Below are 19035 nucleotides of genomic sequence, written 5' to 3'. Positions count from 1 at the left end.
AAACAAACTCTTAGCACCTCCCACATTTGCCATTTCGTAATACATTATCTTTTCTTAAAATAAGAAGAAGTGAAGACGATTCATTGCATCTTATATTCTGTTGCGTAAAGGACTGAAGGTGGGTGTGTTTTTCAACCTTCCATTCCTTATTAAATTGCGAATTTCTTATCTTCCCCGTTTCTTCTTAAAGTACTCATCGCAACTTAAGATGAGGAAAGATAATATCCGATCACTAATGAATCAGGCCCTACATTATTAAACCATTTCTGTTCGTGCTGCATCTTTAATCTCATTATCCTCTGTGGATATCTCCCTCTCATCCCTGAAGAACTGCCAAACTTATGTAGACACAGATATTGCAACTGGAGAGGCATTAGATCTGCTTCAGACAGACTGTAACACGGAACATGTGGGCAGCATGGAATCCGTCATGTTGGAATACGCTGCATTGAACAGAGATTTAAACCAGTATATAGATGCAGTTGAGGAGACCGTACTTAAGTTAAACCGTGACCCACCAGATGAGATCCCGGATGTAAGAGAGCTTGTACCCGAGAGATTCACTGCGCTTCAGAAGAATAATACAGAGGAGGCTCTGAGGCAAGACAATGTCACTGGAGACTTTTAATTACACTGCCAGCCCTATAATGTGTCTTTGAAATAATAAATTGTGCTCAGGAGTGTGGAGAGAACAGATAAGGGACAGTGGAGGTCAAAGGTTTTAACTGTGACAACAAGAGAAATAGCTTCACTTTGAATCTGGGTTTTCCGAGGTATTTGCGCAATCCTCACTTAAGCTCAGAGTGGGTGGAGTTTCTAATGTACTAAAAGAGATTGTATGCTGTGACAGTGACCAATTAGAATACATAGAGAGCTGCATCACTTGTTTCTGGGATGGTAAAGCCGACAAAGGTTAGAGAAGCTGAATAGAAGCTGGATGCCTGGTAAGTTCTCTCTATCATTATCAGCACTGGATGTTTTATATGATTGTTACACTGTATCCCTGGAGTGAGTGTTTAGAAATGATACAGACTCCTGCTATAGGCAAGAGGTCTTCTAATTTTTCTTGCCTTATTGATTAGTTTGTTATAACTTGTAACACGTTCCTAGAATGTGTGCTGACATGTTATAAAGATAGGTGTCCGGAGTTTATGAAGTATTGTTACTTCGTGTTTATTGTTCTGTACTGTTTCACCCTGTATAGTCTACTGTTTGTACTGTGTACAGCGCTACAGAAATCTTGTGGCGCTTAACAAATAAACGATAATGATAATAATATCTCTTTGGAATAAATATATTGTTTTAACTTTAATGCGACCTCTGAAATGTATCAGGCTAAATCAGTGGTTCCCAAACTTTAGCAGTTTGCGGCACCCTTAGAGTCTCCAAATTTTTTCAAGGCACCCCTCCAAAATAATTACTGAGCAGTCCTGTTTTAGAAGTAGTTGGGTCAAAAAATTGTAATAAGTATTTAGGTCAGGAAAGAAATACTTATTTAGTTGTATGCAAAAATGCCCCCTCTGCATCCAGACCTTCTGCCCCCAGGCACTCTGCCCCTTCTGCCCCCAGGCACTTTGCCCCTTCTGCCCCAGGCACTCTGCCCTCTCTCACGCTGTCCCCCTCCTCTGCCCCTCTCCCGCTGTCCCCCTCCTCTGCCCACTCTCATGCTGTCCCCCTCCTCTGCCCTCTCTCATGCTGTCCCCCTCCTCTGCCCTCTGTCACGCTGTCCCCCTCTTCTGCCTTCTCTCACGCTGTGTCCCCGTCCTCTGCCCTCTGTCACGCTGTCTCCCTCCTCTGCCCTCTGTCATGTTGTCCCCCTCCTCTACCCTCTGTCACGCTGTCCCCTCCTCTGCCCTCTGTCACAGTGTTCCCCTCCTCTGCCCTCTCTCACGCTCTTCCCCCCTCCTCTGCCCTCTCTCACGCTGTCCCTCTCCTCTGCCCTCTCTCACGCTGTCCCTCTCCTCTGCCATGCTGTCATGATCCTTCTCACTCTGCCCCGCGCCAGCCATAGAAAAAAGAGAGAACACAAAAACTTACCAATCAAAGCAGCGCCGGGACCCAGCATCCTCCTCTCTCACGCAGCTTGTGATTCAATGACAGCTGCGTGAGAGAGGAGGATGCGCCGCGCGGATTGGTAAGTTTTTGTGTTCTCTCTTTTTTCTATGGCTGGCCCGCGGCACCCCAGTGATAGCGTCGCGGCACGTCTGGGAGCCGCGGCGCACACTTTGGGAACCACCAGGCTAAATTATTGTACAAACCAGGACGTGTAAAGTGAGAGCTGGAATTCAGATTTTCAGTGTTAGCAGCTCTGGGAATTCCTATGGTAAAATATCTTCAGAGAACTGTGTAAAGAAATCACCATACACAAGCGTTACACTATATCCTCCTAACAGAACACTGGTTCTGTGTCCAGATGGAGCAGAGCTTTATTCCGTCCATGCTGAATGGTGACTAAGGATTAAGGTACTCAGGGGCCTATTTAATATAAGCAAAATTCCACTATTGCAGTGATGTCTTTTTACCTCTGCTTATCACCTGGATTTATCCCAAAACATATCACAAAGGCAGCGGCAGTAAAGCTTTATTTAGCTGCTCTGTGATACTGTCCAGGATTAGTGAGAGGTAACAGCGCAAGTTCTTTGCTTCCAGATATGAAAGTGAAAAATGTCACAGTTTGGGCCTCTCCCTAGAAAAGTGATAGAACTGGTCAGAGAGCTCCGCCGGGTTTCTTAGGACAGAGACATCGGGGGATATTCACCAAGAAGACACTTTTTTTATTTAAATAAAGCATATATTTGTAAAATAATTTCTTCAGCATTAGCCCAGTTTTCGCCATTTTCACCAAAAATAGTAAATTTAACATGTGTGAAAATGTTATCTTTTCACTGCTTATCCTGAAAAATCATGTAAAAGTATAGACTCAGCCCCATCGGAGGAGAAACAGAGAAGGGACAGCTCATCTTTAACTGGTTCCTCCTCCGCAGGCTGCTGGCTCTCCCCCCCCCCTCCTACAATATGCACCGGTAGTCCACACAGCTAGAAGCCAAGGGGTTGAACAGTGACGTGACTCCTCTAAACCTTTCACTGCAGGGAACAGTATATGTAATCTTTATATGACTGTAACTATACTGACCACTGGAAGAGAGAGACGCCAGTGGTCAGTGATGGCAGATTACTGACGGTAAGAGGGGACCCCAAGAACAATCAGTAAAACCACAACTAATCTGTTGAGAGTGAAAGTCAGGGTGACAGAGTGCGTCCTTCCTGTCATTGTCCTCGACTCAGTTATAAGGAAGGTATCAAGGTTGGAAGCAGCATCTCTATATAAGTGTGCGCTAATCATAGGTCTGGTTGATCAGAAATTACAATTCACTGAACTAAAAGTAAATGGTAACTGCGATGTGGAGTTTCTGATGATTGTTTGTGTTTTTATACAGACAGTGGACTCCGTCCTTCAGCAGAAAGCATCTAACTGGCAAGGAAAGATCCATGGACCTCATGGTGAGATTAAGAGTCTTTAAATAGCTGATAGTCCAGAGCTCCTCCTAGAGGGGTTTATGGTTTGAGTATTACATGGAGAATATTTGGTATTTCTATGTGTTGGGGACAACAAAAGGGGCATAATTAGATATTTGTGGTACCCATAACAAAAACTTGTAAAGTTCCCCATGGACTGCTCAATGGTGAAAAACTTACATATGAACATAGGGCTTTACCAGGGAAGACAGACCCCCATCAGCTGTGGGCCCCATAGTAGCTGTAGCCCCTACATCTATGGTAGTTGCTCCTTGGAAAATGGCTAAGACCATATCTCCCAACGGTGATCTCTCTGGGCGGCCCGTACTGTCCTCCCCTCCAAACCCCTTCATTGCCGTGCAGAGCACCAGTGGACAGGATCTCCTCCAACCTTCCCACTGATCGGCACAGAGCTGTCTTGTACGGGATAGCGGAACAGAGCCCTCAAATCGGGACTGTCCCGCCAAGACAGGGACAGCTGGGCGGTATGGCTGACAGCGCGTTGGAGATACTGGGCTTATTCATGTTCAGATGAACACATAAATTGCATCTTAAAAATAACACGGAACTTGTGCGCAGTTCAGACTACGTTCAAATTCTAGCGGATCTCAAGATACGTTTCCTTTAGAATGTGGGTATAAGTACACACAGTACTTGTCATACGTAGACACACAGAACAGACTGCTGTGTACGCACATGCATATGGTCACTATAAATCCTAAAATAAATGAACAACTATTAACAGTATAATCATTAATAAAATCTGCATTTCAAAAATATATTTTTTATTTTATTTTGCATCAAATACATAAATCAATATACTTTCAATCCTTACTGTACATACAATGCATTTAAATAGTCAGTCAACCTTTTATGCAAGGAAGATTGCACACACATGTTCTGTGCTAGCTAGTGGCACTCATACATGTAAGTTTTAATACAAAGACTGTCAGTCACCTCTATCAGTCGGCACTTACACCCACCCTGTAGATGATGCAAATGATACGGCGGAATCCTAGCGCACTTACAGGAAAAACAAGACTTGAATCTGTGTCGGCACGCCCTCGGCACACCCTCAGCACGCCCTCGGCACGCCCTCACTGTGCATGACCTACGCTAACCCGCCCCTTCCCCGTTCCACCTCTCAGGTCGTAGGCGGTCGTATGTACTACTTGTGCTCAGACATGAATTGTATGCAATTCAATGGCGTCAGGTCCGTTCCGACACGCAAACGGACTTATGTCTGAACATGAATCAGCCACTCTGTGCTCAGCTACACATGTGCTTCATCATGCTGCTTGTTTCCACATATACTACAAAATCACAGCCCATAACGGCCAACTGACCCAATATTATAGTTGGTCCTAGAATATTGGGTCAATTAATGATCCAAGATCAATATGATTATTATCATGTATAGCAGTCAGCCTGTAAGACCACAACAATTATTATTTATTACCAGTTACTTATTTAGTGTGGTCTTATCCCGCTGTACAGAGAATATGTAATCATTCATAATCTTTCGCAGCAATGCTTCCTCTTTGTAGCGTACAGTCTAAATTCTCTTCCAAATACACACACTGAGATCTGTTTGCACCCTTGTAATTTTTCTAAATAACTCTAAATTACTCACAATTTAGTCTCTGTTAGTATTAAAGAACCTTTGTTTTTAGTCTGAATTTAATAATGTATTGCCATTTAAATCAGAAGATGAAAAGAAATGACATTAACAAAATTATTGACACCCAATACTTAATATTTGGTAACATGACTTTGGTCAAATAGCAATAATCACAGCTCCTATAGCCGTGGACCTGCACCTCTCTGCTGTCAGTCTGGTCCACTCTTATGTCTCTCTCACCAGTGGGGCCCTCTTGGGCCTCTTACCTTAGATCCCCCTATCACTCAGTTGAGAACAGATGGTGTGAATTTAAACTGTCATCTTGTCAGCTTGTGTCTGTTTAGCAGTTGATCAAAGTGCTTTCTCCACCATTCGAGCAAAACTGCGCGGCTATCTCCAGTGGCGGATCCAGGGGGGGGGGCGATCGCCCCCCCTAGCAGGGGCTTGCTGCCGGCGGCTGCACACTATGTGCAGATCCGTTCAGCAGAGAGAGTTAGGGAGAGAGTCCTGCCCGGCTGCTCTGATTGACACAATCAGAGCAGCCGGGCAGGACTCTCTCCCTAACTCTCTCTGCTGAACGGATCTGCACATAGTGGGCAGCCGTCAGCAGACTTAGGTGTCAAAAAGGGGGCGGGGCTAAATCGCCCCCCCCTAAATCGCCCCCGCTACAATTAACTTCTGGATCCGCCCCTGGCTATCTCTGGTCAAGTTTTCTCTTTCGGCCACATCCAGGGAGGTTGTCTACAGTACTATCTATGAGCCTTAAACTTCTTAATAACATCATGTCCGTTGGAAACGTGAACATCAAGGTGTCTGGAGACTGATCTGCAGTCTTGAGATTGTCCGTACTTGGCTGGACGGTCTTATATCTGACCTCAGACAATTCTCTGACTTTCTTCCTTCTCTCCATGCTCATTGCAGTACACACAGTGACACAAGAGGAGAATGACTCATTTTCTATATTCAATCTTGTTTAATGAGTGGTATTTAGCAGCAGCTACAACACATGTTTCAGAGTAAAGGAGAATTATATGCCTGAAATCTAATTATTTATAATTGCTTCTAAAAGTTGACAATAATTTTTCCCAGCCCATTGAAGGATTTCTGTGTGGAATAAGCTATGACTTACTACACTGTACTGCTAACCAAAGATCTACATATATGGATACCGAAATATTTTTTAATTTCAACAATTTTATATAACAAATGGGGCATTATTAGAAAAAAATTGCGAGGGTGCTGATATTTTTGCCCATGGCTGCATTACTGCTTGTTTGTTACAAGTACTTTTCAGTTCTACTTGTGATATTCAAATATTTGTGAACTTTTATTTGTCTATATGACCTATATCTACCATGCATGATGCTGCAGAACGCTGTGAACTCTATAAATAAACCCTAATAATAATCTAAAGTTTCATTTCTTTCTAATATCGAGTCAGATATTTATCATCTTTAACCATTCTGCCGGTTATCTACCACTTCACATAATTCTTACACATGTGTCATAGTACAATTAGAAGTCAGTATAAGGATATCACTGCTGGGTGAACTCTGCCGCCCGATTCCTCAGTAATTAATGAAGAAGATACATGGAGTCCACGTAAGGCTGAGCCCACAGTAACATGTTCTTTGGATGTGCCTGGAGCATTGAGATATAAATGATGCAAAACATATTACAGACAGTATTTGTGATGCTCCTGTACACTCCAGTCTTCACCTCAATGCTCTCCTCCTGCCGTCCTCCTACCCTCTAATCTGTTACGAGCCGCTGCGCTAATCATGACGGTTAACTCTGAAGCTTTGAACTCGCTTCTTCCGGCTGCTTGTGCGGTCAGCTGGGTTTCTGCAGAATATGGCTGCAGAGGGGCTCATCTCTGAACAGCCCTAGGGATTGCCCAACAGTACTTTAAGAAGCAGGGAGGGCTTAGCCTCCCTGCCGTTTACAGCAATGTGTCTACACTTCATTACCAGCTGTTTTGCAGAAAACTTTGCTGATTGATTACCTGTTACCTGACCTTCTGCCTGTTTCCTGCATATTCCCTGTTTGCTGCCCATCTTGACCCTTGGCTTGTTTCTAGACCATTGCTGCTCGCTGCCCGCTCTGACCTACTGGCCTGTCTACGGTTTTCCCTGCTGGCTGCCCGCTCCGACCATTTGCTTTATTCTTATTCTTATGTATTCCACCTCTACCCATCAGTTACTATCAGTCTCTTCACCTCCTGGCACCAAAAAGAAATCTTTACTACTAGGAGCATAAGTCCTGGGGGCATCCGAGTAAGAACCTGATGAATTTGTGAAAAACACTTTACCCCATACATTCTTGCAGAATGTATCATGTTATGTGGCCAGACGCACTTGGGCGGCTGCTGCTGGTGAAGCATTTTTGGAAAGTGGAAAACGCAGCAACCAGAAATACTCGTCTGACCTCATTCTTCACATTACCTGTTAGCCAGCTCCCTGGTCTCTTCAGGTGTATCTTACCATATAGACATTCTAGGCCTCAATCATTAAGGAAAGGAAAGAAGAAAAAAAGGGGTAATTCTGCACCTGGGCAAAACTATGTTGCATTGGAGGGGAGGTAAAGGAAAAATGTGGGGACAGATATATAGTTGGGGTAGAGCATGTCTTAGATTAGCTATTAGGTATTTGTGTGCTACCTGACAAAACAGCCAGATTTATCTTATGTGCAAAATAATAAACTAATTTGCACCCCTTGCAGTGTAACATGGTTAGTCCCAGAGAACATTTACTCCTTTTTGCCTTACTCTCCTTAATGACTCCGACCCTATAACAAGGTCACCTTCATTCATGACCTAGTTCTGTGCAGGTGCCGGAACCTCTCCAGGTTGGCTACTGGGCATCTCGAGGAGCAGGGGGGGGGCGTGAGTGGGTGGGGCCCGGCTAATCACATCATTTTGGCCCCACCCCATGATGTAATGACGCAAATGTGTAATTTTACCGGGTTGAGTATGCTTTATCTATTCCCACAATTTCAACACGGACAATCCCTGCAAAAAAAATCCAAAATAATGAAAACCCAAATGAAAATGACATAGACTTACCTTCAATCCGACGTTGGAGATCACCAATGGAAGCAGCGTGCTGACAGTCAGTGATTCTGATGAAATCATGGATTGTCCTTGTCGGAATTGTGGCAATCGTTGAAACGATTACCACCGATTTTACCACGGGAGACGGGCCAAATTGATGTGATTATCAGAGAATTGCATCATGGAGGTTCAAAATTTGTCCACTTCACTAGGAACTGGGCAGATGTGGGAGAATTGCCAGCTCTCCCGGTAGTCCGGGAGACCTACCTGGAATTCAGGAGTCTCCCGAACATTCCAGGAGAGCTGGCAAGTATGCTGTATTTTGATCAAAACATTTAAGCCTGCGTCAAGGGCACCTCATTATATGCAGGTCCTACACTGACCTATATGCTTTAAATACTATTAAAATGCAGTAAAATCAGATGCACTCGTCTCCCAGGGACAGAGGCTTACATCTAACAAGGGCTGGCTTGTGAGCCACACCCAAAACAGCCTTAAATAGGCCTTATGGACTAATACCTCATGTGTTTATATTGCTAGATACACTCAGATACGCAGTGTAAGGATAAGCGCTGACAACAACTGTATTTTTGTTTTGTATAAATATGTGGCATTTATATTACCTTGCAGCTGGTACCACATATAATATGGGATATACCGAACGTGGCCGTATTTCTTCTCTAATGTGATTTTATACTTATTATCTTGTGAAGAGTATTGTTATTTTATACAGGACTGGAGAAGGGGTTTCAGGGGTTACCAGCAATAGAGGTCTCACTTGGTTACCATTATTGTCCTGACAGACACCCCTCACTTAGTTTCAAAGTCTTCTTAGATAATGCATTTAGTCTATCTAAGGTTTGAGATTCTATAAATGCTTATTTTGCAATCTTTATCTTCAAAGGCTTTTAAAATATCTCCTGTCTGTTTTTCAAAAGTTTCTCTTATTGAACAATTTCCTGTGTAATTGTCCTCTTGGGAAATCCCTTAGCTTTGCTTTATGGTGTTATTGTGTAAATAGTTGTTGCATCCTATATCTTTTCTACATTTTTCTGTAATAAATGTATCACTTTTTGCCAAAAGTCTGGTATCCAGATAACTAAGCTCTGATTTGTGATAAGTGCTGATGAAAGTGAGATTTAAAATGTTATTATTAATATGCGTGGCAAACGTTTCAATAGACTGACTATCACTACCCCCAAATATAATATACATTATCTATATATTTCACATAGAGCACCAGGTCTGACCCAAACTCTCCCACAAATACATAGTGCCCCTTAAACAAATGTATTTAGAAGTTTGGTAACTCAGAGGTAACCTGGTGCCCATAGCAGTGCCAAAAATATATATGATTAATCAAACAAGTGTTTGTGAAAGGATGAAGAACATAGAACTGACAAACTGAGGTCTGCATATCATGTAATAACAATCTGCTTTTCATTGTTTATAAAAATAATGCTATAACTTTATATCCCGACCATGGCCTTATCTGTGTAGAGTTTGTATGTTCTCCCCATGTTTGCGTGGGTTTCCTCCGGGTGCTCCGGTTTCCTCCCACACTCCAAAAACATACTAGTAGGTTAATTGGCTGCTATCAAAATTGACCCTAGTCTCTGTGTGTGTGTGGGAGTGTGTGTGGGAGTGTGTGTCTATATTAGGGAATTTAGACTGTGAGCTCCAATGGGGCAGGGACTGATGTGAATGAGTTCTCTGTACAGCACTGCGGAATCAGTGGCGCTATATAAATAAATGGTGATGATGATGATGATGATGGCTGTGCAGTGTCAATACCACTATTCATCCACAATACCTGTAATAAACAATAAACTAACACAAGTACATGAAACAAATGCAAATTAGTTACTGCATTTATTAAGTATAGAAATGGAAAAACAGTGAGTTTCCCTAACCCCTCCCCTTATTGGATTTAACCAGCGCTTTTTTTGTAAGAAAAAAGGTGCCGGAACTCACATCACGCAGTCACTCACTGTAGACACCCACACACGTCAGTTGTGTAATGAAACATAACGGTCGCCGCCTGCAGTAAGCACTCAGCACGTGACCACACGACCAATCACAACCAGCGCAGCGCCACAAGTCAAGCAGCGCCATCACAACCAGCGTGCACGGAGTACACATGCATCAGACTCGACACACAAGCAGCCGCATGCACCGTTATAATGCAGGTCGATTCAAGTTCATGTGGAACTAACATCAAATGTTCAAAAGTTACTTTTAAAACTTGGAAAATCCGTTGATAAAAGGTGCTGGAACTCAGTTCCGGTGAGTTACAAAAACAGCACTAGATTTAACCAATCAATGTATTACCAGTATTGTAAAAATAAATAATGTCAATTACATAAAATAGCTTATTTGGAAAATACTTCTTCATGATCTAATAATGTAACATTTGTGTTCCAGATGCTGATAGTTCTCGGGATAAGTCTCCAGACTGGACAGTCATTGGGTAAATAGATTTATCATTTTATAAGAAATTATCAGTTTATAAAGGAATAATAGAAACTAAACTTTTCCCCGTCTTTGTTTTTATGTCCAACCAGGGCGTCAATTATAAGAATATTTTTATCATTTCAGAGTCACTTTTCTATATCCTTCCATATTTCTTTTTTCAAGCACGTTGTAAACACCTCTCAGAGACGAGTTATGGGGTACGGTCATATTGAGAAAAATATCCCAAACCAGGACTGTCCTGAGAAATAGGGACTAATAGGAAGACAGCTGAATTCTGGTTTAATGTAGATTTTGTCTCTCACCTACAGGGGAAGCAGTGACCACTCACCTCTATGGCACTGTCCAGCTCCCGTGTTCATTCCCTTTTGTACAAGACGGTGTGAGTGTGCTCTGGGAGAAGATAGAAGATGATGGTAGAAAGTTGGTGGTTCACAAATACATTGAAGGTCGGGACAGTGTCGAGGAGCAGGATTCTCAGTACAGAGGTCGCACAGAATTGTCCAAAGAGTTTTCAATGAGAAGACTGGACCTGAAGCTGAGTGATGTCACCTTCTCTGATGAGGGCACTTATTACTGCCGAGCTGCCCATGAAAAGGGTCACGGAGACACGATGGTGAAATTATCCATAGACCGTAAGTTCTGTTCCACCCAATATCATCAGATACATACAGTAATTGTGAGGCATCCAGTGTCTTCTCATGGACTCATATTTTGATCACATACCATATCTCTCAAAGGCTATGTGAGGATACCATCCTTAGCAGGGATGGTGGTTACCCTCTGTGGGATTCAGCTCTCTCTGGCAGACCTGAATATATAGAAATAAGGTGAAAGGACAACACCATACGTTCACAAGTTACAGGGTAAATGGTATCGTGTAGCCTCCAGCAGCCTCTTGCAGTCAGCACCCCAAAGAAGCAATCTCAGTATCCTTCAGAATCTTAGCCTCTCGTAGTATTACCACTACCATTTGCTAGACAGTCCTGTATCCCCCATCCCGGGCTACTGGTTCACACAGACCTTGTCCTGGTAGGGTTTCCTCCAGCAGCACTGCAATGACTGAACCAGAGTCCTTTGTGCTGATGTCTTGTACACCAGGATCCTCCAAGATGGATATACAATACTGCTCTCCTTATATTCCTGGCTGTCTGCTCAGGGAATAGGGTCAAGATGTCCCAATCCTCCCCCTTTCTGGAGGGGTCTATCAGTGGACACTTAAATTATTTATCTGTAAAATATACCATCTCTGTTACCTTGATTATACAATTGAATGGCTTGACTGAATTAGCTAGTTGGCTGGATACACTTAACAAAGGGTTATAATATTACATCAGGGAATAACATGACACGTTATGCTTGTGTGAAACATTAAGACATTTGACGCATTGTATCTGCAGCGTTAGACATCCTATGTCTGAGATACATTTTAATACAATACCATTTATATTAATACATATTAATACATTTCCCAATGTTACATCAGCCAGTATAGTACTGTGGAGATGCATTGCACATAATCTGGAAGTATTAACCTAATGCCTCCCACATTACCTGTTGACCTAGATAATTAACTGGGGCTGCCTGCTAGCTATCTTAGCAGTCACTCAGACATCGTTCTGATTACTAACAGCCCAGATCTAAGCCACACCTTATAACAATGGACATTTGAGACAAATGGTAATTACCTTAGTTAACATGACTTAGTTAACTCTCCTGTCATACAATGTGGATTCTACAGTCCTGCTATTTTCACACAATATGCAACATTCTATATATTTCCAATACATACAACATTGCAGGTAATAGCAAGGGCAAAAATGTACCTAATAACATGAAATAACAATAGACATAATATACCGATGTTCTAGTGTATGGATTGGGCCAAGGATTAATAAAGTACATTGAGCTGTGAGAAACGGGTGATGAATAAAAAGTCCTCAGTCCAGTGGGACCTCGTTTCCTCGCAGGCTGCCACATTGCCAACAGTAACCCAACTACAATCTATATGCTCATTATTGCTATTAATTATAGTTCCAAATGATCGTTATTGGCTGTTATTTGGCGTCATCTCCTGACCACACTACCAGGCCCGGCTTTGCACTCATAATAATAATATATCGTTTTATTGTTATTTATTCTTTTTCCTTTTTTCACACTGTAAAATTCACATCTAATTCTGGCAACTTAGATGGAAAAATACATTTGCCAGATATCACTAATCAGAGGTGTTATTACAGAAAACTAAAACTAACATAAAATCGCAGTGATGACAGATGGCTTCTCAGCTCCATTTACTGGTGTCATGTCGGGACATTGCTGCGATGTGACTCTCCTGGAAATGACTTTTTAGTACAGAAAACTCTGGGTTCTGACCCGGAGCCTTTACCGGGCAGGAGCCATTTACGGAAAACAGTGCCGGGGAGAGGCAGCAACACTGCCGGAGAGGGAACCGAAGATCCATCTCCCCGTAGGATTGAATGGATAACACCATCTTCAGCTGGCGTCAGCCATCAGGGTCAAGCTCTGAATAATTAAGCTTTTTGGAGCTTGATAAAATTGCCCAGACAACAGTCCCCATTGAATATTATGGGGACTGCGGTTTAATGGGTAATTTGCCTAATGCAGGAGATTAGGGCTTCATAAATGGACCCTATAGACTGATCCAGTGAGTCAAAGACACACAGAGCCTCTTAGGAACTTCAAAGTCCTGCTTTAACCTTCAGCTTCATGGCTCTCTATATTGTACAGTGTAACAGGGGTTAATCCACCTTTTGATTAAGAGAATGCTCTGCCCCAACTAATGGAGAGTGGTCACCTTTGTGAGGTCGAGGGCCACCTTCAATCATGAATGAAATAATCTACTCTATAATGATTAGATAAACAGAGCTGAATGCAACCTCTCCATCCAGTTATATGCCCGGTGTACGCACCTCTTTCAGCTCAGCTTCATCTTTGGTGTGTAATCCGCTCCAGTATTTAGACTGATGACACTTTCATCTTCATCTTCATCTTCAGACTTTTCAAAGCATGTCTCCTATTATGTCTCTACCTCTAACATACAACATTTCCATGTATAATGCTGGATAGTCCCCACACAAGCATAATATATCATTCTAACCAACTTAACAATACCTGACAACAGGACATCTTAAATCACATCAGTCTGCAAAATAAACCAGATATAGGAATGAAATATCATTTACATTAACCATGTTCAGATATATCTAATAAACTACACTAAGGGGAAAAATAATACAAATCCATCTATATTGGTAAACGTGATACAAGTAAGTGAATCATAGTATTTGTAACCTTCTGGATTCTATATATCAGGAGTCTCCCCAAGATTGTATTTTTTATATGGCTACTGATTAGTTATTTATGTCTCATGTTAATACAAAATGTTTTAATTCCCAACGTATTCCCTTATACCTTATAGTTCTGCAGGGAAGATTTTATGTCCAGACCATTTTAGTTGCAGGTGTATTCTTCATTTTTAATGTTTTACTTGTTTACTTTCACTTTGAGCTGCTTTCTGGGTATAAATTATAAGTATATAATAAGTCACTGAGGGGTTCTCTGAGAAGAGGCTGCTGGGAATAGAAATATGAAGTGACAGTCTTATAATGTACGTTACACTGTATGTTATAACTTATAAACTGCGTTCTTAATGAATACTGAGAGGTGACACCAGAGCTCACCAATTATACAGTTATTATTTACAGGAGTTTATACATATGGTCACGTGTGTATTGGTTTCAGGTTTAGATGCTGGTGACCCAACAGTCACATTGCTGCACATTGATGGGAAACGACGTATGAAGTGTATCGGGATCGGTGTGTACCGGGATCCACTGGTGAAATGGACAAATAGAAAGAACGAAGATCTTTCCAGCTATGGAACAAGTAGCATCACCACCCTCAGTGACGGGAGACAGGTGGTGGAGTCTGTACTGAATTATGATGCAGACATAGATGAACATTATCTCTGTCATATCACAGAGGGGAAAGTGAGAAGATCGGCCCGGGCTGTGATATCAGGTAACGTCCTCACATAAGCAGAAGGTATTAATGATGGAGATATTGATCACTAGTATGTAAACAAGGTGGGAGTCCTGACATACTGCACATTGTCCTACCCTCCGGCCAGCTGACTGATACAAGCTATCACTGGACAAATCATGTCCAAGTCAAACAAATCTACTCAGCATTTTATTTTCAGGAACCAGTGAAGATAGTCACACATTTTACAGGTCACTTTCCATTTCTTGGATGATGTTCTGCATCTGTTTTTGCAAATATACATCCACGATACGTAAGAACATGGCTTCAAGATGACATGACCTGCGTTGTTGGGATATGTATATCCTGATCAGAGAAGTTGTGTGGATCAGGGAATTCCTGGCTGATTGTGGGCTATCCTCAGTAATTCCTGATCTGGAGCATAAATATAAGAATCAGATGTCTTGTTGGGGGGTTACATGTCCTCAGTGGTACCAGAGACTGGTGGTGACTGGTACTTACAGGGAGATGCCAGGAAACACCCAGGAAAGTACATTTATATAGCTGCAAAAACTATGTAATAACAACATTAAAATATACAAAAGTAACTGATATCCCCTCACCACTGTAATAGGGGTCTTATATAAGAGGCAAATGAGGGTCCAACAAGTAGTATTTTAGGAGAAAATGTAATTAAGTCAGTGGTAAAGACATAGCTGGCTGGGCTTCAAAGTGACATTTTTACTTTTACCATTATGTGCAAAATTGGTGGCACAACGCGTTTGTATGGAGGTTCTTCCAAAAAGTGGCCATTCAGATGTGTGTGCACTGACAATGCTTCTTCGTGTGTACAATTGGGCCAACTTATCCACCAAGTACATTTCTAGGGCGCACACCCACTTCACTTGTAAACACTCTGTAAAAGCAATCTGCAGTTTTGTAGTTTTTCCTGTTGGATAAGAAATGTGAAAACGCGTTGGTGGGAACAGTAAGAAATGTCACATCAAAGTCCATCCTGCGTCCCCTTTAGCACTGACACTTTCATTCCTCTCAACCTTAGAGTTGTCCTAAACTACTGCTTGGATTATCCTCAGTTATGTCTTATAGTAATCATTATGATACTGTCGTTATTACACGTGTCACCCTTGTATGTTTGCATGTTTTTCTTACATTGTGCACTTAGAGAAGCTGTTTCCTGCAGAACTGTACCTGGAACGTGTAAAGTTTGCCCCATTATAAGTACAGAGACAGAGACCTTGTCTTTGGGACCTCAGAGTTGTTGGAGAATTCAAATCGTTGTGCGGAGAGGAGCAGTGCTGTGCGCCCTTATGTACAGCTGTAACCGCCACAACATTCCTTATGTAATTTAGTCCCCGGACATGTAATCTCATTTCTCTGCACTTCAGTACAAAACTATGTGCACTGATGGCCGTAATCTGCCCTTAGTGAGAAATGCCTGAGATCTCCCATCTCCTCCCATCAGGCGTGCAAACGTTGTACACACTGATACTCTCTTGTTGACTCAAAGATCTGTTTTCTTCTCCACAAAAGAGTGGCAGTTGTGCAAAAGTCGGTGCGTCATATTTATTTGCAGTTTTTTCACATTCCTGATTCATTAATGACCTGTAAATAAATAAATCTGTTTGACAGAATCTTCCCTCCGTTACATTAATTTGTACATGATTTCAGGTTCCGCATTGCTGGATGGTCACATATAACTGTATCAGGACTTGTGGTGGGAGCCGTGTGTCATTTCTGTGTTTATCTTGTAGATGGAGAAAAAACAGTTACTTATGATGAGCTGTAACTACAAGGTAGAGGAGCACTGCATAGGACGGTGATCATAAAGGTATGAAAATAAAATATTGTGCACATGTATTGTCTGTATTCCTTATGTTCTTTTTAGCAATATTGTTTTTTCTCTGTACATTAGCATCTATTATATTAATGATTGCTGCCATGTTGTTTGCCTGGCCAAGGTAATGATGCATAATCCATTGATTCCACAGTATAGTGCCACCTATTGGCCAGATCATGAAATGTATTTGGATGCTTGGATAGTCTAACATAATGGGTAGCATCTGAATAATGTTTCCCGGGTTCATTGTCCGTTTCACTTTGGAAAGACGTTCCTCCGTGTGGTTTAGCTCAGAATGACTATGACCCATATCTTGAAGAGCCCAAATAACCCTTAAACATCCTAATTACACCTTTACTGACTGAACACGGTTGCCTGAATGATGTGTATTTCTGTTACCAGGGTGCTACATAAATATTTCAGCAGAACTGAGGGTCTCAGAGGTTTATCAGGGTCAGAGACCCTCAGTTGCTGGGACCTTGGAGAAACATTTTTTTTTTGGGGGGGGGGAGAGGGGGGGGGGGGGGGTTCAGTGATTTGCTTCTCCCACAGGCCCCTGCTCTGTTCTTCTGAGCAAACAGGATTCTCTGCACGGGTACCGGTCACTATGAGCCCCCAATTAGAGTAGGACGTTGCCAATTTTTGAGAAAGACTTGTGATACTGAGCATGCACAACAAAATGTGCAAACATAAGTTGATATATATATTTTTGCGTATCGATCTCTTGCTTCCTCTTGGAGCGACTTAATGTGGGCAAGTGGGTACAGGCAAAGTTCTCCTGTTCTCTTTGAACAATTTCCATTTATAAACCTCGGATCATTACAATACAGTGCAGCAATCTGTTCACTACAAATCTTCCCAATATATTTTTCTTATATTATTCCTTATCCTATGCAATATTACTACTTCCATAATGCTTCTGAGCATGATACAACTTCCCAGTCCAATTCTACTGAGTGCACGTTAGGAACTCACAGGAATATGAGGTGATGTAGTAGGAAAAAAATATGGAATTTATTGCAGTTCACCCCAAATAGTGATGGCCTGAGCACAAGCAAGGTGGATATTGCAGTATTCAAAAGAAGACAGATGAAAACACAGTGTCTGAGGTAATGCAGGATTATAACAGTCTTTGTGGTAATGCAGAAATATATTTCACTGCCTATGTGGTAATGCATGAATATAACACTATATCTGTGACAATGCAGGAATACAACAGGCTTTGTGATAATGCAGGGATATAACACAGCCTTTGTGGCAATGCAGAATTATAACACAGGCTTTACTGAATATGCCCCGCAGAGTGAGCAATGATAAGTACAGCAGTCCTTGTCTGAGGATACTTTGTAGAGCTCTGTGAATAGTGCTCAATTGCAAAGCCAGGTATTAGTAACCAGGAGACTGCTGAATGCAGAGGCAGGAACTTCACCTTATCACGCTATATCAACACAAAAGTATAATAAAAGTGTGTCTGGTTGATGTAACTAAGGGGTTCACACCACATACACAATCTCACAATCTGTGTTTGAAGTTTGTTTGCTGTCTATAATTTTTTTTTCACTGACTGGTGAAAATTTTGCTTATTTTTTACTGTCGTAGATTTAATAACACATTAGAAACGTGATATATATATTCATATATATATGTTGAAGAATCTTCTCTTATGATATGATTCTCAAGCCATTTCATGCATTGTTCAAAGTATCTCCCATCCTCCCAGCCACATGGCAACATTAGCTATTTTGCATGTGTTTGTAAAACCCCACACACAACTCAGGTTTCAAAGCTGTTATCTGAAAGTGACCATAGACAAAAGTAAGGACACTTGCTTTTTACTGTTGGACACATACACAGTGGGGAGTACCGACAGGGGTGATGACATCATCACCCCTGGACACAAGAGCTCCATGTGTGTGTGTGTGTGTGGTGAATCACCACACACGCTGCTGCTGGGAGTTTCCAGGTCTGAACTATAAAAGTCCAGACCTGGGACTCTCCCCTTTCTCTTGCTGCCTGATGCCCCTGAACAACGAGCTCTACACTACAGAAAATACACTAGGAACACTACACTAATAGGGACACACTACACTACAGAAAAGATATATATATATTACACTATACTGATCTATAGGATTACACTACACTACAGAAAAGATACATTACACTACAGAAAATATATATACATTATACTACAGAAAACCTACACTAAGCTACAAGAAAGGATTCTATGCTACAGGAACGCTCTCTACACTGCAGATAAAGAATCGGACCCAGGATACAAGGACTTAATAAGTATCATTAATATATATATATCCATAGAGCTATATGTGTATTTGTAATGTGCATTTAACTATTTATAAACATATAACTGTAGCTATTGCCTGATATCTGTGATAGTTAAATCAATATTATAAATGCTGATTCTTATCAAAGATACATATGTAAAGCTAGGATAGTGTCAGGAATAACGGTGGTGAACGTGGGGTTAATGTTATATTGATATACTATGTT

General features: G+C 41.7%; 1 protein-coding gene across 3 annotated transcripts in view; it reads left to right on the top strand.

The window, feature by feature from the left end:
* The first annotated feature begins 852 nt into the window (after positions 1-852).
* The window catches only part of LOC142139676 (V-set domain containing T-cell activation inhibitor 1-like), a 42910-nt gene continuing 24727 nt past the window's right edge, over positions 853-19035 (top strand). For 2 of the 3 annotated variants that reach the window (XM_075197492.1, XM_075197493.1), the window contains exons 1-6: positions 853-944; positions 3438-3501; positions 10614-10659; positions 10973-11296; positions 14427-14705; positions 16439-16515. In XM_075197492.1, coding sequence (XP_075053593.1) covers positions 3490-3501; positions 10614-10659; positions 10973-11296; positions 14427-14705; positions 16439-16473 — 696 coding nt within the window. In that variant the 5' untranslated portion in view covers positions 853-944; positions 3438-3489 and the 3' untranslated portion in view covers positions 16474-16515. The remainder of the gene's footprint in view (positions 945-3437; positions 3502-10613; positions 10660-10972; positions 11297-14426; positions 14706-16438; positions 16516-19035) is intronic. The other variant, XM_075197490.1, reaches the window with a different exon arrangement.

This window comes from Mixophyes fleayi, chromosome 2, assembly GCF_038048845.1.
Source record: "Mixophyes fleayi isolate aMixFle1 chromosome 2, aMixFle1.hap1, whole genome shotgun sequence".
Taxonomy (NCBI): domain Eukaryota; kingdom Metazoa; phylum Chordata; class Amphibia; order Anura; family Limnodynastidae; genus Mixophyes; species Mixophyes fleayi.
The sequence above is the reverse complement of the archived record's forward strand: the minus strand, read 5'-3'. Positions and strand labels throughout refer to the sequence as shown.